Source organism: Dermacentor albipictus, chromosome 8, assembly GCF_038994185.2.
Source record: "Dermacentor albipictus isolate Rhodes 1998 colony chromosome 8, USDA_Dalb.pri_finalv2, whole genome shotgun sequence".
NCBI lineage: Eukaryota > Metazoa > Arthropoda > Arachnida > Ixodida > Ixodidae > Dermacentor > Dermacentor albipictus.
In genome coordinates this window covers 82,878,958-82,905,575 of record NC_091828.1, presented here as the reverse complement: position 1 = coordinate 82,905,575, position 26,618 = coordinate 82,878,958, and the positions used below count along the sequence as shown (strand labels likewise).

Here is a 26,618-nt window from a genome sequence, read left to right as displayed (position 1 = left end):
TGTGCACTGCACAAAACAGACTTCGCCTAACACACTGTAGCTCATAGCATCAAGGACCACCAAGACTGCATAGATGAGATGGCGTAAGTGTTGAAGTTAACCTTCCACGTGGTTAACCACTGCCGTAACGCCTAACACACTCTAGCTCATAGCCTCAAGGACCAGCGAGGCTGCACAGATGAGATGGCGTAAGTGTTGAAGTTAACCTTCCACGTGGTTAACCACTGCCGTCACGCCTAGCACACTCTAGCTCATAGCCTCAAGGACCAGCAAGACTGCATAGATGAGATGGCGTAAGTGTTGAAGTTAACCTTCTACGTGGTTAACCACTGCCTGAACGCCTAACACGCTCTAGCTCATAGCCTCAAGGGCCACCAAGACTGCATAGATGAGATGGCGCAAATGTTGAAGTTAACGTTCGGCAACGGTTAGCCACTGCCCTAACCCTGACGGAATGACTCGCGCGACACATTAGTCCCGGCGCTAAGCTGCAGGTGGCGGTAATCGACCTTCAAAACCAGACGACGTCGCGAGAAGCTGAACATCGGCACCAGTGATAAGCCGTTAACGCTGCCCGATTATCGCAGGCGTTAATCGTCAGCAATACCTGGTGACGCGATAACTTTCGAAAGACTCTGGTGATATGCATTTTGAGCTCGAGCATATACACACCATCGGCTCACCGAGGCAGGAGAGAGAGGAGAGACAAATTCAGTAGGCGTCAGAAGATTGTGGGACGCGCGTTTCGTGAACAAGAAAATAAACAAAATATTCCCGTACGGTTTCATTTTTTTTTTCATGCATGCAGCCACTAAATTGGCGCAGCACTGTGCAGGTGGTCACGTGTGCCCGCCGAGGCTGAAGATCTAAATTTCGGGCGGTGTGTCCCAGGTTGCCGAATCATCTTTCGATTATCTTCCGAGCTCCCGCGTCCCGTAAACTTTTGACGCCGGCTGTATACGGTTTCGTAGGTGGTACAGTGTGAATATCCTGCGACAGAGATCATGGGATCACGTGTAGCTCGGCATACAAGCAAAGCACTCTGCATGATCTACAAGCGCACTCTCGCGGTAGATTTAGCCGATGCGCTTCCTGATCCCGCTCGCGCGTCGTCTGCTACAGTCTTCTGGCAGATCACGTAAGTCAGTGCGCATGCGCGTGACCCGGCACAAGGGAGATTCCATAATTCTATAATTTTCAGGTGCTGAGCATTATAGCGACGGTAGTAGATGACGCGCGAACGCGATGGTTATGGATGGCGTCTATACTAAGCCTAACAACCACGAAAGTGCGCCAGCCGCTCGACAGAGGGCTTTATATGCCACTCACGGACACCTTGCACACGTTACAAAGGCGTCACAAAAACTGACTCACACAGAATCAAATAAAACGATATAATGACAAGGGCAAATCCTGTAGCTAATGTGACGTTCAAATAGAGGCACGGCAGCTGATAAAGGCGCACAGTGATCTAGAAATCTAAATGGTCCTATAGGCTTTGTTGAAAACTTACGGCGTTTGCACTTCGCAACAGGCTGTACGAACAACTGCGCTAAAGACGGCACACGGAGACACACAACCAGGACAAAGTCCAATCCCGCTCACGCCTCTTACATGGCGGCTATACGGTATACTGCGCGAGAAGCAGGCTCTCAAGAGACTTCCGCTTCACCTGGCTGTAAATATAGATGACTGTCGACCGCCAGAACAAGATAAAGCAGTCACGGTTCTTTCAACAGGCCAGTACAAACGTCCCAGTTTCTTTCCCGCAACCTGCGCGGCTCACTGCAGGCACGCTTTATACACAGAGGCCAAACATTCAAGCACACTCGCGAACAACTTTCTGTGACAGTGAAGGAAAAGCTAAAAGGGGCGGACATTCTGCACATGTATCACTGCGCCAAGTAGTCCGGCCGCGTCCGATAGCACTTTCTGTTTCGCGAAGGAGATACGGAATCAGCGTCGCCTTGCTACCTGCGAGGGTTTCACGTTTGCCAAAACGCCGAACATCAAAGCGGGAAAAAAATGAAATTAAATTTTAACACCAACGGGTGTATTTTGTGCCTCATCTTATTGTAAGTGCTAAACGGAAACGAGATGTTTCTGTTCCCTGTTCTCCACTTTAAGCAACCGCAAAACGAGACTGTGGGACTTCACTCAGGAGCGCTGTCACCCGCTTCGCTTCCGTGGCTTCTCTTTCGCTGCCACAAAAAGTTATCCGTGAGTAATCCAACTCAAGCCCCCTCACGTCAGCGCCAGAGAGGCGACGTTCACATCACCGAAACTGAGTAGAGCACACAACGAGGCAACACGTATCGCTTGGAGCGCGTCAACGTTCAGTCGGTATAGGCAATTTTTTTTTCCTTCGTGGCGACGACGAACGTTACCCGTTAACGAAGTAACAGTTCGGTCGAAGAAAGGCATTGCGCGGTACATGTGCGTCTTTTGATTGACGCCCGGACGACTAGAGGCACGTTAACAAACTGTCGGTCGTTTCCTTGCGGCGGACATGACGTCGTTCCATTGCGAGGTTCCTTTTCGGTCACATGCTGTGACGTCACGTCCGGGCGAGCGAGCGATGAGCTTGACGTCAGCGGTAGTGACGTCAATCCTCCCGGTGGTCGTCGCTCTAGGCGTCCTCCTCATGCGTCTTAATGGTCTGCGTACGTGAGAGAGCAAAGAGACGGGCCCTTGCAAAAACAGAACTGCTGCAGTTCGTTATACGCTTGGACGCTAATACCGTGTGTCCCAGCTAACGTTAGCCAACCTGTTTAAGTAAAAAAAAAGTATTTAAAAGAACACAGTGCAAAATACGAGTATGATACCTAGGTGCTCATTCGTCAGAGGTCTGACTGCCGACCGTGCTAGGTGTCTTATAATCGTATTTTGCACCGTTTTTTTTCATCTTTTTTTTTCTTTTAACAGCTTGGCTATTGTTAGCTTGGATACCCTGCATACCCACATTAGCATAAATCCAAGGGCTGAAGTTCTGGATGCGAACAAGCAAGACCTCTAGAGACTGCTAGCATACAGTTGTATAGACAATGAACTTTAAGTTCTGTATGAAAAAAATTATAGCGATAAATCGAGAGCCGGCCTCTAGCTGTCCATTGTGCTTGCAGCGGTACTTATCCAAACAAGACCGATGCTCACAGGAAGACGTGGAGCCGAAGTGATCATCAGTGGGTAAACAAGGAATGTCACAAACTGGATCGATCGAGACAATGTACAATGCATACCGAACAAAATCTCGGTTTTTTACGTGCCAGAACCACGATCAAGTGAGGCAAGCCGTACTAGGGGACTCCTGATTAATTTCGACCATCTGTCTTTCTTCAGCGGGGACCTAAACATAATTATGCGACCGTTTCTCCATTTGTACCCCTTCGGGGGAAAATGTGGCCACCGTGGCCTCGGCATCGAACCTGCGACCTATAGAACTTGGCAGTACAACGCCATATTGACTAAGCCAGCGCACCGGGAGGAACCAATGTTTCAAAACAGAGAATTCGCCTTCGTCAGGGCAACAACTTCCCTGTTGTCGCACCGACGAAAACAAGTCCACTTGTTGAAACGTGGGCACCAATTCGGAGACATCGCTCGTTCGAAGAACTGTTGATCGATGCAGCGGTACCGTTCTTCGCTGGTCGAACTTTAGACCAAACGCTCGCGCAGTTTTAAACTACGGAAGCCTGGGGAAACATGGCCTAATTTTGCGCAGGTGTAAACGGAGTTGCTTACCTTTTACGCCCACCGTTGATTAATAATATCTTCATTGACATACTAAACAACTCCCTCCTGTCGGGCTTTCACAGTCTTCGATAAAAAATAAGCAAAGCTTCACAAAAAAAAACAATAATAAGTTCCCTGGACGCGTTCAGCCAAAACGGGCTGTTTGTTCAGCTCACTAACTTCTAACAGCACGGCAGCCGGTTTCTGAACACGTAAGATGGTGGCCCGTCCTTGTGAATACTTCCGGGGTAGAACAGGAGTCGGAAGCCGCCAAAGGAGAGTCACAGCATCAGCGCCTCTCTTTTTGACGACCTTCTTTTAAGGGGTGTAGCTCCAACAGCTCCTTCCGCGTCTTTTGCGCGAACATCTCTTCCATGCAGAGTTGTGGTAAAGCAACAGTTCGTATACATATGGAGTATATATACTCTACACTGTAAAATAATTTGCACCCTTAAAAGTGAAAAGGGGGTGTAAATGTGTCTATAACTCCCACCCTTAGGGTGCCCGTTATATAAATAACACCCTAAGTATGTGACCTATAGACGCATTTACACCCTTTTTTACTTTTGAGGGAGTAAATTATTTTACAGTTTATAGGGAAAGCGCGCGCGCGCGCTACTGCGTATAGAGGCTCACCATGCGCTTCATGATGCAGAGGACGTTGACCCACGCGAACGAGCAGATGCCGACCGTCACCACGCGCAGGTGGGGCGGCACCAGGAAGAAGTTGAAGCACTGCGCTGGGATCCAGAAGCAGCAACTCAGCTGCGAAAAGAGAGGGCATTCGGATGTGCGCATGACCGCGCTTCAACCGGGTGTTTCAGCGAACACTTTGAAGCATTTTTTTCAAAGGTTGCCCGTGACAGGCGGCACAATTCTAGTTCACGAGCTGGTCTACTCGAGGAGGCGGGCATTACGTGCACAAAAAGTTGAAATGCCATAATCGACTAATTAACGAAACTTCACTAAGTTTTTAGCTAATTACCTCATGGTTTATTTTGCAATTTACAAATTCTAGCGGCGGAGTGCACAGGGCGGGTCCACTTCGAACGAATTCTCAGGGCAACATCAGTGTCGGGATATTAATTTTTCGATATTTGCGGAGAAATACGCATGCTCCACACTCTAAAAATTTTTACACCTTTATGAGTGTATAAAGGGTGTTCGGTTGTCCCATGGCAAACACCCTCACGTTTAAGGGTTAAGATCAAATTGTTGGTGGGAACCAATGGTGGTATCTTGTTTGCCGACTTTTCCTTGGAAGTAAAATGGATGACAGCTGTGACAGGCGACATAAAAGTGCATTAAACTAAGTTTCAAATATGCCGCTATCAAATTCTCCTGTCGCGTTTCTCGGTGCGCCCAAGGCTGTAAGAATGCTTACATAGTTCTCAATTGCGTCTTTTCTCGTCGCACGTCTAGCTAGAGTTTATTTGACGTCCTCTATAAATTTTAAACGCCATAGTGGTAGGGGTGTTACTCATGGGACAAGCAAACACCCTTAAGGGTGTAAAACCTTTTACTGTGAATCCCGAACAGTGTGGTGAAATCGACGAGAATTCCAACGTACGACCTTCAGATGACAAGCCCGGTGTTCTACCTCTGCTCCGCACCACCGCTACCTTCGGAAATATACACTACTTATAACAAGTTTATTCAAAGCGAAATTCCATTGTACTTGACCGTGAAGTCAAAGCAAGATAGCAAGCGCAAGTGTGGTCTATTGAAGAGTGCACCGAAGGTACTTTGACGCAGGTTGCATACCTTGTACGTTGGTACGAACTTGGCCTTAAGTTCCGCGAAGATGTCTTCCTTGCCCTCCATGGCACTCATGGCTGCACAGAGACCGGAAGCAGGGACGATTAGCGATCAGGGAGCACAACCTGTAAGGAACTGTACTGTTTAATGCGTGATCATTAGGAGTGTCAAAGTCATAAAGAAAGTTTATGTATGTGAAGCGCGTGCAGCCGATTGTATATATATATATATATATATATATATATATATATATATATATATATATATATATATATATATATATATGCATACATACATGCATGCATGCATGCATGTATGTATGTATGTATGTATGTATGTATGTATGTAGGTATGTATGTATGTATGTATGCATGTGTGAGTGTTTGTGTGTGCGTAGGTGGGTGGGTGAAATGATGTGTTTATTTCAAGATACAGGCCCCATGAGGAGCATGAGTAAGCATTGACACACACACACACATACATATATATATATATATATATATATATATATATATATATATATATATATATATATATATATATATATATATATATATATATATATATTGCTACGGCACAATATGTGCGATCACGAAAGGCCAGCAGTGTGAAGACGACGACGACGATTTAGAAGCTAGCGCGGGCTGTTGCCTCTTGGCCAAGCGCAGCGTATTTTCCTTGTAAATATATTTGTACATAGCTTGTCGTCCGCGTCTTCCTACGTAACATACTTCCTACGTAACAAACCAGGTCTTATGTTCTTGACTGAATTATTCCTCAGAATTGCCAGTAGGACAGTTCGCAAATAAACGTCACGAAACGTAAAATTAACAGCGCACGGCTGTTATCTTAAATCTTCTCAGACTATTACTGTTATGAGAAAGTGCAAAAACAGCCTCACTGCTCAAACCTGAAAATGGTGTACTTTTACTTACTGGCGCGCAGGATCGCCTTTACGGGGCAGCGTATAGCGGGGCGCGGGCGCGATACCGTTATGCACAGGGCCCCCATACACACACGGCGTGTCAAAGGCTCTTAAAGGTGCCAGAAATTTTGGCGCAGCACCGTTATTCGTCCCATCCGCGTTAGCCGCATCCACGTATAATTAGAACACCGTCCGAGAAATTAAAGCGCAACGCTGTTAACCCTTGCAGGGCGAAACTGCCAGATTCGTATTATTACGATAGCAAATATTACGAGACGTTTGATGCGCGTTCCCGCCGTCGCATTCTCTAGAGGGTCTTCCAGAGACGGCAAAGTATACAGTTCGTTCAGCTGCAACAAAAAAAAAAAGATGGCTGTGGCTTAGCTAAGGTTAAGCCTAGGATGCCGAGCATACTAGCCTTTATTTCAGTTGTTGAACCACTGTTTAGCCTGGTGAAGTGCTGTTGCTTCGCTATATTTGGTTCGGCTAGACGAAGAAACAACTCGTGCAGGCGAGCGCACGAGCTGAGACCCGGCTATGTAGCTATGCGGCCGCAAGCGAGCGCACGAGTTGAGCCTCCGCTTTTGCAGCTGTTATGACGTCATATGGTAGCTACGCGGCCGCGCGCGGCGCAGCAAGGAAGAGCGTGGTTGTGCGGCTAGTATGCTTCGCATAAAAGAAAAGGAAATTACGGAGTGAACGCACGGTGAACGCTGCGCTCGATTGGCTCCGTGCCAGGACAGCGTTCTGCGTTCCGCGACGCCGCACGATTTAATAGCGTTCCTGCTGAGCTGTATGCTCTGGTCTTAAGCAGTGAACGTTCACGCGAAACGTTGCGCCCCGCGTTCGGCTATTTCGTTGAAATCGTACGTGCCTATTATTAGAGCTTTTTCTTAAAACTAAAACAACGCGTTCACTAAGCACGATATTTATTTAGACACTGTGCCACATTATGACAAGTTCTGTAGAAAAGGAAGAAGGTTGTACAGGGTTGCGGGGTTGAATCCGTCTATGAATATGAATATGAATCCGTCTATGAATATATATGAATCCGTCTGCCTCTAAATATCACAGGGTCATTTTCGTGTCTTTCTACTTGAAAAAAAGAGGTAGTTTCGGGCTTGCTTTCCTAATTCCTTTGTATCGCGATCATACGCTTGGTATTCATAATCATATATGATCCGATAGAATTATGTACAAAAATTATCACGTTCCTATAGTGAGAGGAATTAGGTGCAAGTGGCAGGGCAGCTAACCAGAAGACAAACTTCAGTTTTGCTACCCTACACTGTGGACGTGATAAGGGTAGGCAGAAACGCATATGATCATATAGAATTAGAGTACGGGGCCTGTTATTTTTATAGGAATGTTTACGTTTACCGCGTCTCCCAGCTAACGTTAACGTCTCCCAGCTAACGTTCAACGAAAGAAAAAAAAGATTTTTAGAACACGGTGCGGGATACAAGTATAACACCTATGGTGTTCGGTCGTCAGCGTTCTGAAGACCGCACACCGTGGGTCTTAAAATTCTACCCGGCCCCCGTGTTCTTTTATGATTTTTTTCTTCGTTAGACAGACTGCCTAACGTTAGCTGGCGCACCCTATATAACACACGATGAAAACCGCTGAAGTGAGCTTCTCCTCACTATGACTGCCATTGAGGAGAAGCCAGCTCTGACGAATAGCTGCTAGGCAGCTACGCACTCATGCACGGACAGCTTTTGAGCTGCATCCAAAGTACCGTACACGTGCTTGCTTGCATGTGGAATAAATTGCAATCATCACTGCAGACGCGGCCGGTCACATTTTGTACGGTGTGCATCGCACGCAACTTGTACCCAGCTTTCGAAAAAGAAACGTTGATTCCTACACGGATATGGTACTGACTGCAAACGGCTCGCAGTCATTCAGGGCCGGTCCCGGTTCGTTAAAGTTGTAATCAGCCTAGTCAGACAACTGCATGCGATAGCTAGTATGAGATTTCAGGCACTATAGTCAGATGATTCACATTCAGGCACATAAGCCTAACATGTGATGTACACCAGCGTGCACAAGAGCACACAAATACCAAGAGGCGTTGTTTACTTGCGTATGATCTTCCTGTGTTTTCTTTTGTCCTTGGCTCTTTTGTATCCGTGTGCCCACGCTTCCTGAGATGATAAAAAAATATAGTCAACTAATCAGACTATCATTTCGGCCCTAAATTGTGAATCTTCATATGCGTATATGCCTCATTCGCCAGTACGTCTCTAATTACGTGCCCTGTAGTGCCGATATGTGCCGGGAACCCGCTCGTCCAGGGTTGATGTTAGCGGTTGTAGTTTCAGTCCGCCCTTTTGCTTGGAACGGACCTTATCGGCGTTGTCAGCAAAGGATCGTGCTTATAGAATCTGTCATGATCACTTCTTTTCTTTTTTTTTAATGCGTTAACATTCTCGGGATACTTCACTCACTTTCTGGAGGTTATCATGTGCACCTAACAATTTTTTCTCGCCTACCTGGGTTTTACTGGGGAGACCGCGATCGAATGGGTAGCGCATCGGGCTGCTGTGCTGAGGGAACAGGGTTCGAAACCTACCATCGGACTACTTTGGCTCGCGGAGTATGTGGCAATGTGTACATACGCGTGCTGCTCTTCGACGAACCTCTTTCACGCCGACATGGGTCATTGCAGATGGGTATAGGCACCGCTGTTCGAAGAAACTCTCGGAGCACTGAGTATGTAGTACTCGGTCTGTGCTGGTCTTCAATGAACCTCTGTTTTATGCCAACTTGGATCGCTTCGTATGTGCCAATAGGTGTGTGCCGTTCTCCAATGAACGTCTGTCACACCGACTTCGGTAACTAGCTATTCGTCACTGGGAATGTGCCGCTCTACAACGACCTGCGTCACAAGGGTTCCTCAAGGACAGCAACCCGAAACACTTGCGGACTGCGCTACAAAATGCACCGGTCGCGTGTGCCGCTTTTTCAATGAACGTTTTCCACGCCAGCGCTTTAGCGAGCTGTGCCATGAATGCACTCCGTATACGTACCGCTCTTCGGTGAATTTCTCGCGAACTCGGCTTATACTCGGTATGCGCCACTGAGAAGCGGCAAGCGATGGAACAAATGTAAGCGTCCGCAGGCAACGCCGCGCCGCGCTTCCGGTCTCGGAGGCCACGGGCGCACTTCTCGGCGGTGCCACCAGATAGCGCAGCGTGCCCAGAAAGAAGCACGCCCCTTAAACTTCGCAAAGTAGTGCCACGCTTTGAAGAATGCCGCCTCTTCCTGGCGCGCTCTGGCCGAGGTCGACGCCGCGTCACTATTGGCCTAATAGCATCACGCGGGCCCTCGCGCTTTGCTTCAGCGCCATTTTTGCTCGAGAAGCGTCTACGGAGTGGCGAGGAGCGCATGTTGGCGCCGTTGCTACGCTCGAGCAGTGTAGGCGGCGCCACGGTCGAGGAGGGAGCGTGAAAGAGAGAAGAAGCGAGGAGTGAAGGCGGAGGAGGAGAGTGTCGCTACTTTACGAAGTTTAAGGCGCTTGAAGAAAGCAGCAATGAAGAGGAGTCAACTTGCAGGCGCACGACGCGTTTCTCGGCGTTCGTGCGCACCATGCGTTTCGGAGACCACGCACGGACTTCGCGGCGGTGGCGCGAGATGGCGCCACGTGTTCTCGGAGAACCGCGAACGAGGAGTGGCGCTACAGTACTCGCTTCATACGTAACGCGTTTCGACGGCGCCGTCACGTTGTGTCGCTATGTTGTTTGAATGCTAAACGCATTGCCGTCGACAGACATAGTGAGGTGGGCTCTGCCGCGTTTTTTTTTTCTTCTGTCGTGTAACGTTACCTAACTAGGCACATTTACGTAACTATAGGCGCGTCGCAAAAACATAACTTGACATCGTCGAGGTGACGTGGATACGGTATCGGTCCCATCTGCTTGTATCGACTATAGCCAATTCTCATTTAACCTGTGCCCGAGCAAGGTGAAACGCCCTGTATAATCACGACAGTATGCATTGTATGCATCAGAGATGTAACGACTGGCGCCTCTAAAGTTGCGCCACTATTCATACCAAAGCATTAGGCGATTCAACCCCACACCTGTAAGCGTCGAATAATTTTCTACCGAAATCCTATTGCATTAACCAGCCTTCTGATCGGGGCTCCTTCAAAGCTTCTTGCTACATAGATGCATAGAGTCGCATTTCCGGTGAGCCAAAGCGCCGGGCCACGATCGTGTCTGTCTTAAGCCCAGTGTTCTGCATTGAAATTACGTTGACTTCGTGTTTAAATTATATGGGCTATCATAAGTATAAGCGCGTGTCTCCTTTACTACCGGCTCAATGTGAGCGCGAGGGCCACCACTGGAAGCGCCGGTGCTGTCACCGTTCTAGCGTGTAAAGTTTAATCACGTGACATCGCTTCTACGGGGTAAGAGCGCGCGCGCGCGGCGTGGGAAAGAGAAAAGTCATCGTATCACGCGATTCATGACTATTTTCATTGTCTGCAAAACTGTGCCCCTCGTCGCTGAATCGTACTGCCGATTAGCAGCGCAAAAATATTGCTCGGGGTCTTCCGGGGATGGATTTACTGCGAAAGCAAATGCGCGGGCACTCGAGGCGCTCTATAGTGCCGTCGGCGTCGGCGCCGTCGTGCTGTCACGGTATCGATGGCGCATGCGCGGCCCACGCGTATAGAGAGTCGAGCATCCAGAGAACGCCCGCTGCGCGTTCGGCTGCAAAAAAAATAAAAATAAAAAAAAGCGGCGAAGCATGAGTGGACGCGCCGCGCCTTCACGCTTCGCTCAACCAGCTCTTACTAAATTAAATTATGGGGTTTTACATGCCAAAACCACTTTTTGATTATGAGGCACGCCGGAAATTTTGACCACCTCGGGTTCTTTAACCTTTCATTTAATTTCATTTTTATTTCCTTAAAGACCCCCTGTAGGGGGGTTTTACATAAGGGGCGGGGTTAGCATGAGAAAGTAAAACTTTTTTTTTTCATGACAGGTGGGATGTAACTTTTTCTAGGAAGGTTGATGGACAGGTGATGGCTGCAATGTGCACCTAAATCTAAGTATACGGGTGTTTTCGCATTTCGCCCCCATCGAAATGCGGCCGCCGTGGCCGGGATTCGATCCCGCGACCTCGTCGTGCTCAGAAGCCCCCCACTATAGCCACTGAGCAACCACGGCGGATTCAATCGGCTCTTTGCCGAAGCCGGCGCAGCGCCGTGGGCTTCCGCTGCTGGCACGAGCACTGTGCACAGAATCGTTATAGGGTTCCTGCTAAACAAGCTGTGCGCACGCCGCACCACGGTGGTTCACACATACACCGGTCCGAGGGGAACGGACAGTAAGACGCCAAGCTTGAATGCGTGCCTAATCCTTTTTAATGGACGCGGACAGACATGCAGGCTGTTTGCCCGCCGTATATATAATCTCCAGCACAATCGACGCCGCTGCTGGCATTCCACGTCGTCGCACTGTAAGATAATTTGCACCGTTAAAAATGACAGGGGGGGGGGGGTGAAAATGTGTCTATAACTCGCACCCATACGCCCAAAGAGGGTATGAGTTACAGTTAAATTTACAACTTCATTCACGTTTAAGGGGCGTAAATTATTTTACAGTGCGTGGCCGCGTTTTGAGATGCCCGGTATCAGCCAGGGTGCTGTTCCTGCGGCACAGTATAGCGGTTCTTTCGCGTGGGTCGTCGGGGCCTCCGCGTGACACCGCGCGGTGATACCGCTCGCGCGCGACGCTAACTGTCGCCTAATTCGTGGCAGTTTGGAAGCGCAAACACGCGCAGCGAAGAAGAAACGAGACACAACTCCGCTCACCGTGTCTCGTTCTTCTTCGTTATGCGTGTTTGCGCTTCCACAACCACGGATCTATACCAACTGGCCCGGTTATACCTATTCTCGCTAAATTAATTGCTTCGCCTTCGGCTTGAAATTGCATTTCTTTTTCACTCGCATCTCGAAATATATCCAGCCAAGGCCCGAGATTTTATTTTATGCGAAGCATATTACGAGAGCTCAACCCAGCTCCTCAGGCGCGGAGGTGTAGCCATGAAACCACGTGACACCGTGACGTCACGACAGAGGAGAAGTGGCTTTGGCTCAACTCTTGCAAGACGGGCTGGGTGGGAATCGAACCAGGGTCTCCGGAGTGTGGGACGGAGACGCTACCACTGAGCCACGAGTACAACGCTTCAAAGCGGTACAAAAGCGCCTCTAGTGAATGCGGTGTTGCCTTAGAAACGCGCTGTTTCTAAGGCGTGCGTCTCTTGCTCAGGCGCACATTTCGTTGCCGCGCCGAACGCTGCTTTGCTCGACGCTCACCGCGTCCAATGCGGGGCGCGTAGTCGCTGCCCTGTAGCCCATTGTCTTACACCCCTTGGCGGATCGACGGGAACGCTGTCGCGTTCCACTCTTGAAGGCGAAGCAGTAATGCATGAGTTGTTTCTTCGTCTAGCCGAACCAAATATAGCCAAGCAACAGCAGTTCACCAGGCTAAACAGTGGTTCAACAACTAAAATAAAGGCTAGTATGCTTCGCATCCTGGGCTTAACCTTACCTAAGCCACAGCCATTTTTTTAATGTTTTGGTCGGCTTGTTCGTTTAGAATGTTCTGCGCAAAAAAAAAAAAAGTTTACGTTTGAGACCGCTGTCTTCGCTGGCGAGAGAAGGCGTTGCCGGTGGTAAATCTTAAATTTCGCAGTATTTACTCTTCTTTTATTGCGTCGGGGAAGAAGGGCCCACGCGAGACCTATGTTGCTTTAAATGATGTTATTGGTCATCTCTCGACATCCTCCACAACTGTCGCATTAACGCCGTGTCTCGTTAGGTAAGTTCATCAAACGTTAGCTAATCAAACCTAATTAACCATTTATTTTTGCGAAGTGAAAGAGTAACACCCGCGACTGGCGTGAATAACGCCTATCCAGATACTGCGTTCGCCGTTTACGTAAAGCCTTTCGATATTTTATTTTATTTTAATTCTTGGACCCACCAGTATGGTTGGGGACCAATTCAGCTTCGGCTACCGTGCTTTCTAATTTAACCTGCGCTAGTAAGCCAGACATCTTGCTCAATTTGGCGCTGGAGAAACGCCCGGTAGTCTCACGCTGTAGGCATGAATCACGGGATCGATGGAGGGTTACGTTCACTCTACAGTATACCAGGCCGTCGGTTCCTCGTTTTGCATATATGCGGAACTGCATGCCTGGCAGAGCGGAACACGCCCACGATTGCTAGGCAGTTGCCCAACAGGAAGTGTCAGCAGGCAGTCGCCGGCGAGACGGTTATTCTCTGTTTCAGACGTCGACTGTAGCGGAGTGAGGCGAGAATATATACGCAATTCGAAAAGAGAAAATGCGGGGAAACCGGGCTTTTCTTTCAAATGGAGCTTCACTGTACAACTGCTTTAACTCCTCGATGGAGATGCAGCACGAATTACAACGACAAAAGCTGACAAAGTTGACGCGTTATGCGCCGTTATGGATTGCGCCAATGAAATCGCGAGCATGGGGCTTTTTTGCGCAAGACTCGCGTAAACAATGCGAATATTTCACGCGAACAGTTAAACTATATAGGACGAGAAATGTGGATGCTTCGGCACGCTGGTTAAAATTTCCTTTGACTTTTGACGTTCTAGCACGAGTTTGGATAAATGCAACGTGCGTTTTGTCGCTTTTTTAGTGTGTATGTACGTGCGTGTGTATGTACGTGCGTGTGTATGTACGTGCGCGCGCGCGCGCGCGCGCGCGTGTGTGTGTGTGTGTGTGTGTGTGTGTGTGTGTGTGTGTGTGTGTGTGTGTGTGTGTGTGTGTGTGTGTGTGTGTGTGTGTGTGTGTGTTATTTGTGCGGCTGCCCATAATAACAGTAAATTGTGCGTGCTCAATTGTGGTTGCGCTCAGTCGTGGTTGCGTGCACATGCTCAGTTGCTCTTTTATGTTTCCTGGAAGCGCTGTTCAATACCTTGCTCTTCGGCTAGTGAGAATAACTTCTTGTGAGGATAACTGATGCATGTTAGAGGAAGTGAAGTGGGGGCTGGCTTTGCTTTTCTTTCTTTCTTTCTTTGTCATAGCCTGATCTCCAATTATAGTAAAAAAACCGGCTCTAGTGAACAATCGCGTTACAAGAATTCTAAAATAGCGGCATTGTATTGCAGCAATAGTACGTGTGGCTTCAATACTGAACATATGCGTACTATAAGAATCAGCTTTGAATTCGGCATAATTAAACTGCCGCTTGTAATATCTAGCTAAAGTTAATTATGTCCGCGCCACCATAGCACTGCGGCCTGTTTCAAATGCAGACTTTCTTTGCGTGCGACGAGCATTGTTTTTTTTTACAGCGAAATTTTCTTTAATCTCGTCGGAATGTTATAAACAAAGAAAGAAGCGACGATATTAAAACTCACAGATTCCCAGCTCCACATTCACGAAACGTTCTTACGCTAGAAATTTCACCAGAGCGAATTTCAGCCAATTCTGGTGCTAGACCTATATAACTAGAGAAGGCAGCCAGCCACTGAAAAACAGCACTTACGAACTGAAGATATTGTGAATTCGGCCCCTATAGTCCGCGGTTTTCCGCTAACCGCGCATTTTTCGCATTGCGATCGTCATATGTACAAACTTGACAAGCTTTCTATACTTTTGATGAAAAAAATAAAAGAAAGAAGCAGCATATAACCAGCCATGGTATCGGGGTATAGTTTAACTGCTTCTATTCTAATTCCTTTCTTCCTCGTGCTTCGTCAGCGGACCACTTGAGAAGCACCCCACGTGGTGTCATGTTCAATGCCGAGGGGGTAAGTTGCTTCAATGTCATACGGACGCTGTCAGAACGTCGCTGGCACCCGTGCCAGAACAACGGCAGAAACAACGTTCGAAACGCGACCCCCCGCACTGCTTCTCGCCGAGCTGCTGGTCTTCCAACATGGCGGCTAGTACGACCACAGCGCATACAAGCCACGTCATCAACACGGTGGGCACTTCGGGAGCGGTGGATGAGAGGAATGGAATAGAATTGCCGACCGAGCGCGAAAGGAATCTTTGCATTATACAGTACCCCATGCAGGAGTCGAAAGCTACAGTCGTCAAATTTTTAAGCAGCGATTAGGGGGGCGCGAACATACTACAACGGTTCGCAAACCGAACCGGTCGCTCGCTTTCGCGTTATTGCGATACGCAGAGCTGCAAGCCCGTGCCTCGGCAACTTGTTCAAGCACTGTCGATACCTTTCATGTTGCATCAATATCCTAACGATGATAGGCGGCAGCTGTTTATGGTAAGTTTCCTGCTAAAATTACAGGGGGAACTCCGGCGCTTCAGTCATCCAGCTATACCATGGGAATTGTGGATTAGTATATACACGGTGCTTTTTTTTCCCCAGCAGCACCAAATTTTTAATAATACCGTGCGGCAGATACACAATTCTGACCATTGATCTAAATTGCTCGACAAGGTGGCCATTGCTTCGCACTAGAAATCAAATTACGTAATTGAATAATTAACATAATTACCTTAAGGTACATATTTCAATCGACAAATTGTGGCTGGTGAGTATGCAAGGCATATATACTTGGAACGAATTCTCAGAACTGCACCCAGTTGCGAGATATTAATTTTCAACGTGTCCGACGAAATGCATCGGCCTTCCAGTCACTAATGTGCTTCAATGCACAGAACAGCGTGTTCTTTAAAAGGTAAGTGCAAGAACAGTGCATTTTTGCCGCAAGTTTGACGCCACAGTTCTGGAAACCGGTGCCAGCCTCAGAATTCGTGCCAAGTAGATATGCCTTGCCAACTCACTGGCTATACAATTAGCGGTACAGTCGACTGCCGTAAATTCGGCCTTGCGCGATCGCAAGACTTGGTCAAGTTACCCAAAAAGTTTACTTAACAAATTATAGCAAAATTAACGAATTCGAATAATTTCTCTACTGCTGGGTTTAGTCCGCAATGTCTTTTTGCTTCGTATTACCGCCAACGACAGTGTCGTCGCCAGAAAATGGCCCACAGACCTCAACACTGTCGTCGTCGCTGACGAAATTCTCAAAATGGTCAAAACAGTATCGTCGTCAACTCACTTTCTTGTTTTCAATGTTTTAGAAACCGTTGTACGCGCAAGAAGGGGCACCAGTAGGAGTCCGTGAGATCGAATTAACCGAGCAGTATGCTTTCGCGTTCGAGCTTCCCTGTTTTGCTTGCCTAGCAATACATTGTTGCTCGCCGGAACTTTTCAATGCATTCGAATTAAGCGAATAGACGAATTAACCGAAATCGAGTTGGCGGGGGTCGGCCACATACCCAAATCTCACTAAGCTTACTGCGGACCACGGGTGTGTTGCCCCACTTCCTAGCTGCAGTTATTCTTTCATCACCGTAAATGGTGCGCCAATAGAGAGTGGATACTGTTTTAGCTAGTCCGTGTGCGTGTATTCTCATTTACGGAATACGAATGGCGTGCAAGTGAGCAACCGCGCTTGTGACGCCGTCTGCTGGTGCAGCGTTTAACCACAGCGCGCACACAGAAATTAAGGAAATTACTAGCCATATATAATACTTAGCTACTGGCTTAGTGTCGACAACGAGATAATAATTAATGCATAGTGCTTCTTTATACCTTCCCTTCTACTTGAAAACTCGTGGAACTCATAAAGTGTTTCTAACATGTTGTAGTTGAGCAACTCGCCACGATATGTCGCTACCAGCGCCACTGATTCCGCCACACGAGTCACGTGTTCCTTATTTCCGTAAACAATATTACGCATGCAAACACGCTAGAACACGCTAGCCCTATAGCTTCTCCGTATTACCATTTACAATATACCGCAACACCGAAGGTGTGTGGGTGGCAGCAGCAGCGCTTGTAGGGACATCTTGTGGCAATTGGTTCAACTACAACGCGTTAGAAACACTTACCTTTTTTTAGTCATATCATAAGAAGCCAACAAACACTCACACAAAGGACAACATAGGGGAAATTACTTGTGCTTAATAAATGAAATAAAGAAACGATAAATTAATGGAAATTAAAGTGCATGAAAAAACAACTTGCTGCGGGTGGGAACCGAACCCACAACCTTCGTATTTCGCGTGCGATTTATCATTTTATCGATTTTATCGATTTATCGAAATTTATTGTTTCTTTATTTCATTTATTAGGCACAAGTAATTTCCCCTATGTTGTCCTTGGTGTGAGTGTTTGTTGGCTTCTTATATATGATATGACTAATAAAAATCGGGCCCCTCGGTTAACCCCCTTTCTTCTCGTTTACCTTTTTTTAGGTTACACGAGTTTTCGCGTCGAAGAAAGACTACGCCCTTGCCGAGACGTTCGCTCTAGCAGTTAGGTGGGACATGCTTGGTCCCGACAATAATGTCTGTGCACATGTTTTAGTTGAACCGAGCTCCACAAGAGAACAAAGCTGCGCAGATTTCAATAAACGGAGCAAGCGTATTGCCGAAGAACTTGAAGGGTCGATTCGATTGATGTTGAGTTTTGTAAACCGGGAAAGGATGCGACAGAGCGCAAAAAAAAAAAAGCATCCTATGTCGCTTCACTTTTTCTATATATTGGCGTTCTGCTGGTGAGAATACGAGGTCGTTTCAGGTTCGATTCCCGCAGCCGCGTTCCAGTGGGAGTAGAATGGCAACTCGTATACCGAGCTTTGGGTGCAATTTAAGGAACACCACGTGGTCCATAATAGTCCAGAACCCTTCCCACTAGGCGGCATCTTTCATATGCCCATTGTAGTGCGGCAACGTTAAGTACTTGAACACACCGATCATTAGATCCTGCAGTTTCTTGTCTTGCTTTTTTTTTTCGCTCTGTTTAACTGCGAACACGGCAATTTCATTGTTGCGATCGAGTGCTGCGCTGCAATTTAGCCAAATGAGATGCATTGACACGGAATGCTATGGTGAAACGAAAACGCCACTATAATTGCGAAACTAACTATATTCAAGGTAACTGAAAGTGCACCCGTGGGGTCTGTGACTGCGCGTTCTAAACATTTCACATCATTTGGCACTAAGCTTACACCCTAAAGATAACTGTCATCAGTGTTGCGTACGCTTATCTCATTTATCAATAAGCGCTCGCTACTTTCCTCTCGGGAACGTTGCACGGCACGCTGATACGCGCATGTCGTTTGTGGCATCGAAGTATACCGCGAGAGCCACGTCAAACACAAGGAAATGCATGCAAGATAGATGAAGAATTGTCGGTCAATAAGAAAAGCCATGAAAAGTGCAAATTTATCGCAGGGTGTTGTCGTCGCTGCGAAGAAGCCATAGGGGTGCTTAAAGAGTGTTAACGAAGGTGTCCAATGCTGAAAACACGCCCTTTTCTCTCCTTATTTAAGTCGGCCGCGCGCTCTCGGAAACTACAGCGCAGGACTACCCCCCTTCCCCCACCCTGCATCCTCAAACCAACGTCAACTCGAAATTATTCGTCCACTCCATGGATATGGATGGATCCTATGAGCGTCCTCTCTGGAACGGGGCGATGGGTTGTGCCACCAAGCTCTTGTTACTATATTGCCTAATGTCCTACCTATGTTAAAAAGGAAAGAAAAGGGGAAAAACACAAAGAATACCTATCACCAAACTTTCTGAACCCCTATTGGGAACTTTCTTTTTGTACGCCTCCGTTGTTTCTCGTTTCCTTACTTCGATTTTTGCAATTTTTTTTTCTGTAGCGCAAACAGCACAAGGACGTATAGAAGATAAAACAGACACACACAGGTGCTTCTACGTCCCTTCTACGTCCTTGTGCTATATGTGCTACAGGAAAAAAACTGCAAAATGTTGCACCAACAAGCCAAAATATCTACCTTGATGGACTTTTTTTTCTTCCACCAATCTTTCAATCGCCTCTTACTAACCTCTATTGCGGACATGTTTACTTTCTCCCCTGCTCTCGCTCAAACCATGGATTTCAAGGAGGCCAGAGGTGCCTAAATCGACCGCTGGGCACATATCTTCACATTCCAATAAAACATGCTCCATCGTTGCCCTAGCTCTACCGCCTGCAAGCACGTCCTCATTCTTCCTTGTTGTACTTCGCTTTACAAGTGCGTGTTCTAAGGCATCCCGATCTCGCTTCGAAAAGTAATGGGCTGGATCCCTTCGAGTTATCACAAACCACCGAGTTGAGCACAGCGCCACCCTCTGACTGAAGAAGACGCTACGATTGCCAGGAATTGCCGCGGTGTGTGTCAATGAAGCGCACTGACCACTTCTGTCGAAGGGTAGCACTCAGCATTGGCATCCCCTTTCTTAAGTAGACGTACAGCGTTGAGCGGATGGACGTTCTAAAATGCGCTTTCTTTTTTTGTCTTTCTCACCCGTGTAGAAGGCTACCAGAAGCGTGGAGGACGCCAAGACCTGGTCGATGAGGGCCTTCCTGACCGCGACGGCAACCAGCTTGCCCGGCAAGACGCGGTCCAGGTACCGGTACCAGTAGAAGAGCGCCGGCGCGTAGATGCCCGTGCCGACCACGGCGTACCGGCCCACCAGCGGCCAGTCGTAGCCGCGCACAGACGGGTCCAGCTTCTGGAGTATCGTCTGCTGGACCACCTCGGCCCCGATGTACATGGAGCCGAAGGAGACGACGTTGGCCAACAGGGGACGAGTCTTGAACAGCGTCCGTGCCCTGGCGATGGCATGCTGCATGACGAACGAGGCCTTCTCGGAGAGCGCGCAAATTGTTTGCAGGCCTGTGTTCAACTCGACGAGAGCTATTCTTGACCCTGAGGTCCGGTATAATGGCACAGAAGCAGAACACGATCACACTTGGAGCCACAGCGTTGGCCAGACGACAGTCACTTGATTCTGAGGGCAGGGCACGGTCGCACTCGGAGTTGCACTGTAACCAACACGAAGACAGGTGCTTGGTTCTGACGGTCAGTTTGCGGGTGTCTACCGGAGAAGGACAAGGTCGCACTCGGAGTTGTGATTCCGAACCCGAGGGCTCGCAGAGGCCTATATGAATGTCACAGCTTACAGATCCTGCAGGATGCTGGGCAGCGTACTTGCTTACGCCAGCCTCTTATACAGGGCGACGCGAACCCTTCGCTCGCTGATTATTCAAAGCGCAACAGAAACAGGCCTGCGACGTCCCGTGATCGTTCTGTCGAGTATGTGCGCAGTTGACAACGCAGCGTAGTTGTTATAAAAGGGCAGTCTGGGGTACTCGGACGGGGTCCGTGAAAGAGTTGAACAAGGGCAACGTTGTTTCCTGGACGACGTTTCTTGCGCGTCAGCAGGACAGAAAGAGCATACAAGATGCGTTACTCGCGGACAAAGGCTCCGACCTCCGAAAAAGCCAGGTCAGCAATCAAAGTAGCAAGAATCGACCATACAGACGTGCGATCGCGAGGCACACTTCACAGCACACACCGTCGTCGAAACCCGAAACGGTTGTGACCCTTACCCAAAATAGGGCATGCGGTCTCCACGATTCCTGAAGGACGCGAGGCTTTGTGCCAAAAAGGATCGTTCGTCCGGAACTGTAGCTACAACACAGAATGCGACGACTGGGTGACGTGTTTCGCAGATCACTCTATGCACTCCCGGAAGCATGCACGGTGGCCGCAACTGGAACTGGTACGTACACAACGGTCTGTCGAAGACCACACCTCCGTCCTGAGTTGTCTCTTTCCCACACACTGCGTCAGCGTGCACGTTTCACAACCGCGCGCGAACGTCGTAACGCCGACAGAAGGCGGCGATCTAAGGTTGCACGCGTGCCGACCGGTACAGGTGTGCTCGGCCTTCAGTCGCAATACGCACGGTCGCCGTGTACGCGTGTTGCTGTTGATAACGTATACGCGTGCAGTGGAGGGAAGACGCGACGGCGTTTGGGAACTCGAACAGTTGGTGTCTTCTCGCCTAAAAAGAGGAACAAAAAAAAAGTGGGGGTGGGGGGAGGGGTGCACGGTACGGTGTTTGAAGGGCAGAAGATAGACACGTTGCTCGGTCGGCACGGGATGGGAATCGAGCATACAATGTCCATGGGCGTCACGGTCGTAAAGATAAACACTGCAGAGCGCGTCGGGGCCTAATTTCCGTCGCCGAGGTCCTTACGCAACCGTTCGCGGCTCTGCGACCGGCGTAAAAAACACGCACGACGTGCGAGTGGACGAGCGGCCGGCAAACGAACAATGACAACGCACGATTTGTCACGACGTCGATCGAGTTCTGCCGCTTCAACGCCTGCACACGTACTACACACACAGAGCTGTAGGTTCGAGCCACGGGGTTCGAGCAAATCGGTGTCACATCTGGCACGCTCGAGAAGGAGTGAATGAACAAATTTTGAACTACCATAAACAGAGAGAGAGAGAGAGAACGAAGCGATCGAAAACCGAGCTCTCCTTCTCCAACTCGAGAGTGCAGCGGTTCCGTAGGCACGATGACCCTTGTACGAAAGGAAATGAGCTTCCTCCTCCTCTCTCAAGTGACGAGCTAGCGCAGATAGCGCAGAGCTTTACGGCAGTCCTCCGTTGTAGCCTCCTGCTGCACGGCGTAGCTGGTTTGGATCCAACTCCGACTGCGATTCTCCGTCGTCGCTGTACGACGTAGCACAGTTGGCAGGTGTCTCGTTGCCTGCGGGCGAATTCGAACAAGCCAGCCGCGAGACGGTCGGCGCACTCCCCCGGAGAGACTCGCTACGTTGCCCCAAACGCGCCCGCACGCACACACACAAACTCGAGGATGCCCGCGACGCAGCAGGAACCACCGTTTACGCAGGGGCACCCCGCCGGGTCCGTCGGACACGTCTGCGAGGAGGCGACCGTCGCCGTCGACTGGGTACGTCGCCGCGTCCCTGAAGAAAGCGCAGCGGCGGCGGGGGAGACGTCCAGTCTGGCCGGCTAATCATTGATACGACCTCCAGATGGGACACACGCAGCAGCGGCTGTGTAAGGGCTTGAAGGAGAGGGGGAAAGGAACGCGAGAGTGAAGAGATGAGATTGCAGCGGTGAAGCCGAGGAGGAGGAGCAGGAGGAGGAGAGGCCTGCGGACAGCGGTCCCGCAAGCCTCGTTTTCTTGCCTTCTGTTATGTGTCTTTCACGTTAAAGAGAAGCGGAGACGTGGGCGAGGGTGTCACGGAGAAATCGGAGCAACCGTGCATTTAGAGTATGCACGCTCGTTGAGTGACCGCAGATTGCCGTCACGCTGGCCGCCCGCATGGGCGTTGGAACCGACCCCCTCGGTTTTTGTCCGAGTACGCGTCCAGTCGGTGTGAGAGCGTTGTTTTCGACTGAGGGTGAAAGCTGGAGTCCGCCCCGTATATATGGTTCCTTTTCATAGTTCCTTTTAGAGAGAGAAACCATATTTTGGGATGTATGCTGGACGTATGTGACGTTCATTCTGCGAAGAAAAAATGTTCTTTCTTCCCTTGCTTTCTTATTTTGCTTCCTTTCTCTCTGTACTTCTTTTCTCGAACTCCATTGGGGAACCTTGGTGGGTCGCTTGCCCCTCGCCTAGGCGACCATTTGAGCCAAGTCCAAAGCGAATAAGCAGTCAAATGCATTTTTTCTCCTTTTTCTCCTTCCGTCGATCGCTCTCCCTTTTTGTTTGCTCACGTAAGTAAACGCGGTAAAAAAAAAAGCGAAAAGGAAAAACCGCTGCAGCAGAGCAAGAGTCACTTATAGTGTAGCAAACCGCACAAAAAAGAAAGAAAAAATGAAAAGAAAGAAAAAGCAGGCGCTTTAAAAAAAACGCGTTCGGCGAGTGAAGCTCACGTCTTTTGGCTCCAGCTTTCGCACGTCTATATTTGCGTCGTTCCGCGTGCGTAACCTTGAAAGCAGTTGAAAGAGAAATGAACTTCATTTTTAACGACTGCTTCCTCTTCTCTCTCTCTCTCTCTCTTTGTCTCTCTCTCCCTCCCTCCTCTCTCTCTCTCTTTGTCTCTCTCTCCCTCCCTCCTCTCTCTCTCTCTCTCTCTTTGTCTCTCTCTCTCTCTTTTATTCGAAACTTATTGCGCCAGCGACCGAACCGACTAGGCAGAACTACAACCCACACGCACACACACGAGACAAAACGAAACAAAATTCCAAGAAAGAGAAAACAAAAAAATGAAAATACAAGTGCAGTGTTCCCGCATGTACAAGGACTAGCGGTCACATGTTATCTGGCGACCGCGAATCGCGTGTAAAAAAAAAAAAACGCCCGATCATATATTGCACTTCAAGCTCGCGCGTCCGGTGCGAAACATTGTGTTACGTTAGTCTGGCAAGACGTTTTATACCCAAGAAAAGATAGTCGGCTTTCGACGACAGAACAACGAGGAGCGCGTAGATCCTGCCAATGGTCGCCCGCCACCGACATAGTTGAAGTTGAAGTTTATTTGCATCATCACAATGCGGGAATGCTCGGGCAAAAAGTGAAAATCAATTCACTTGAGAAGCGCCCGAGCCCCCAATATACAAGGCATACAAAAAGGGCGACAATTAACAAGGCATTCTAACAGCTTACCATTGCAGGTTAACCTCTAGTGTTATACAATGTAATGTAATACGAACAGCTTGGCAGTAATTATACATACATAAAAATACTAACATAGCGCTACACCGAGCTAGAAGGGGGAAAAAAGACCGCTGGATTCCAAAACGTAACGCGAAGGGCCGGCGGCAATTCTGATGCGCATGTATTAATCTGGGAGTCGTCGATGTTTACGTTTTAAACGCATGGCACGAAGGTCGCGAAAGAACGTCAAGGTTGCGATGTCGGGTACTTTAACTAAAAAAAAAAAAAATGCGCGTGTCAAATATTCTGAAGAGTTGGGGGTAAATTGGAGCTTCCTAAAAAAGAAAAAAAAAAGTTGGACGAGACGGGTTTGAAAATATTTTTTGATCGCGTTAATTAGGAGCGCCGTCATTAGAATCCTGGTCGCGAGCCCCGTAAATATTACGTCAGTGGCGGTAAGAAAAAAAAAAAAACAGGAGGAATAAGCTTTGAATCCGAATGTGTAACTCGAGGTCAGTATTTGGTGCTGAATTGCTTGCCTTCTATAAAATGTTAATCCCCTTACTCAATGCCCTTCAAATGGCCTGTAGGGTAATTTAAGATAGATAAATCAATAAAATAATAATTAATTAAATAACTAATTAACTTAATGCAACTAGCTCGTCTTCATTTCTTGCTTTCTCTCTCTCTCTCTTTTCTTTTACGTTGTGGAGCCTAGCTACAACATTAATTTGACGTCATGTTTTCAACTTTCTCGGAAAACCTCCTCTTGAATCACTCATAGAACACGATAGCTCTTTTTTTTTTTATAGCCTGCGGTTCAGTGAGCTGGAACCCCCTTACAACAATATACACGGCAATATATGGTCTTCTCCGTGTAGGAAGGATTTACGAGTTGACTCAAAGAGAATATATATTATCAAAAAGGTTTTCTGCGAGAATCCTGAAAGTATGTTAATTGGACCACGTAGCTGATCCACGTTAATTATATTATACCGTTTTCTTTCCGTGCTTTAACATTTAAGCGTGTCATTCAACGGTGTCAGGTGACATTGATATTAGGTACTTAGGGCACTTACCAAGTGTGCGCAAATGCTGTCACTAAGTAAGTCTCTGCATCTGTTTTCTGTTCTGCGATTCAGTGCGCGTAAGTTTTGAAAGAGCAAGTGTGTGTCGACAGGATTTCTTTTTTTTTACTTTTTTATTTTATTGATGGCACATGACGGAGGCTCGGCGGCATACCAGCATAAGTGGCCGACCGCCACAGCTCGGCAAGAAAGAAAGAAAGAAAGAAAGAAGTGATAACAACAAAATATTCAGACGTTACGGACTCTCCGGAGCTTATTTCTTATACAGCATTATACTATAAGCAAGCCGAACCAGGAATTATAAAAGTGTAGTATCACAGAGCTAAACAACTAAAGCAATTAGCCTTAGATTTTACAAGCAAATAACCACAGTATTTTTTCCTACACCGGTGTCACACGACCACTTTTGATCGCGATCGAGCCCGATATGGATCGAAACTCTTCTCGACCGCGATTGATTTCGTCGGGCAGCTTGCGCAGAGAAACCCATATATATATATATATATATATATATATATATATATATATATATATATATATATATATATATATGTGTGTGTGTGTGTGTGTGTGTGTGTGTGTGTGTGTGTGTGTGTGTGTGTGTGTGTGTGTGTGTGTGTGTGTGTGTGTGTGTAATGAACTTACCACGCTAATTTTGTTTGCTTCGCTGCAAGGTGGTGTTCGAAACTGCATATACAACATTTACTTTCTTTTTACTTCTCCGAGTACATTTTTTTTTCTCGTTTAGAAAAAGAAATAGCTCGACGGCTGAGCATTTCACGCACCGCGTCGACAATCCGCATCCTCGAAGAAAATTAGCGGGCCCGCTCACCGGGATAAAAAACGGCCAGTATGATGGTCGACGAGACGGCCTGGTCCGCCAACGCCTTCTGGATGGCCTCCTTGGTGCCTCTGGCAGGGATGACGCGGTCCAGGTACCGGTACCAGTAGAGGAGGAAGGGCGCCGACACCGTGGTGGCGAAGACCATGTACCGCAGCATGATCTTCCAGTCGTAGCCGCGCTGGCGGCGGGATTCGTCGACGCGCATCAGAATCGTCTGCTGCGAGAACTCGGCGGCAACGTACAGCGTCGGGTAGGACACCATGTTCGCGAGGAGCGGACGTTCTCGAAACAACGCCGCAATGCGTCCGAGCTTGGTGGCGACTCGCTGCATGTTTACGAGGAAAACACTGCGCGCCCAAGGGCGGGACGGAGTACTGCGTTCGTACGCGTCGGAGCACGGCCGTTTAATTAATTACAAAAAGAAGGTCGTGTAGTATTCGATCGCTAGAGTTACGACGCGTCGCGTTTGATCGGCGTCGCAGCCGTAGTTCACTCGAGTTGCAAAGCGATGCGCCGACGGCGTTCGTGTCATGCGATACCCACGTCGGTTGATTTGGAGACCTTTTCGCAACAGCCGACGCCGCGCTCTGCGCCGAAGTCTACTGCAAAGCGAAACACGACGGGGGCCGCCATATTAGTTGCTCCCTGTCCTTGGGACTGTCTGAAAACTGTTATTCGAAATTTATCTTTAAATCGTTTAATGACCTGTAACGTACTGCAGACAGAAAAAAAGTGTTACTGTAATTTAGTTTTTTTATGACTGACCAATCGCAAAAGTTTTTTGCCATGT

At 48.3% G+C, this 26,618-nt stretch overlaps 1 protein-coding gene and 1 long non-coding RNA gene across 3 annotated transcripts in view; both read right to left on the bottom strand.

The window, feature by feature from the left end:
* The window catches only part of LOC135898634 (uncharacterized), a 206,154-nt gene that overhangs the window by 4,599 nt on the left and 174,937 nt on the right, over positions 1-26,618 (bottom strand). The gene's annotated exons all lie outside the window — the stretch shown is intronic.
* On the bottom strand, positions 1,381-26,459 carry LOC135898627 (mpv17-like protein). 2 transcript variants are annotated; one of them, XM_065427677.2, is made up of 4 exons: positions 25,817-26,459; positions 5,497-5,567; positions 4,369-4,497; positions 1,381-2,659 (listed from the first exon to the last, which is right to left on the bottom strand). In XM_065427677.2, the coding sequence occupies exons 1-4, from the start codon at positions 26,157-26,159 to the stop codon at positions 2,630-2,632; spliced, it is 573 nt and encodes a 190-aa protein (XP_065283749.1). In that variant the 5' UTR covers positions 26,160-26,459; the 3' UTR covers positions 1,381-2,629. The 2 variants fall into 2 exon arrangements, with proteins under 2 accessions (XP_065283749.1, XP_065283750.1); XM_065427678.1 differs by lacking the exon at positions 25,817-26,459 and adding an exon at positions 19,771-22,243.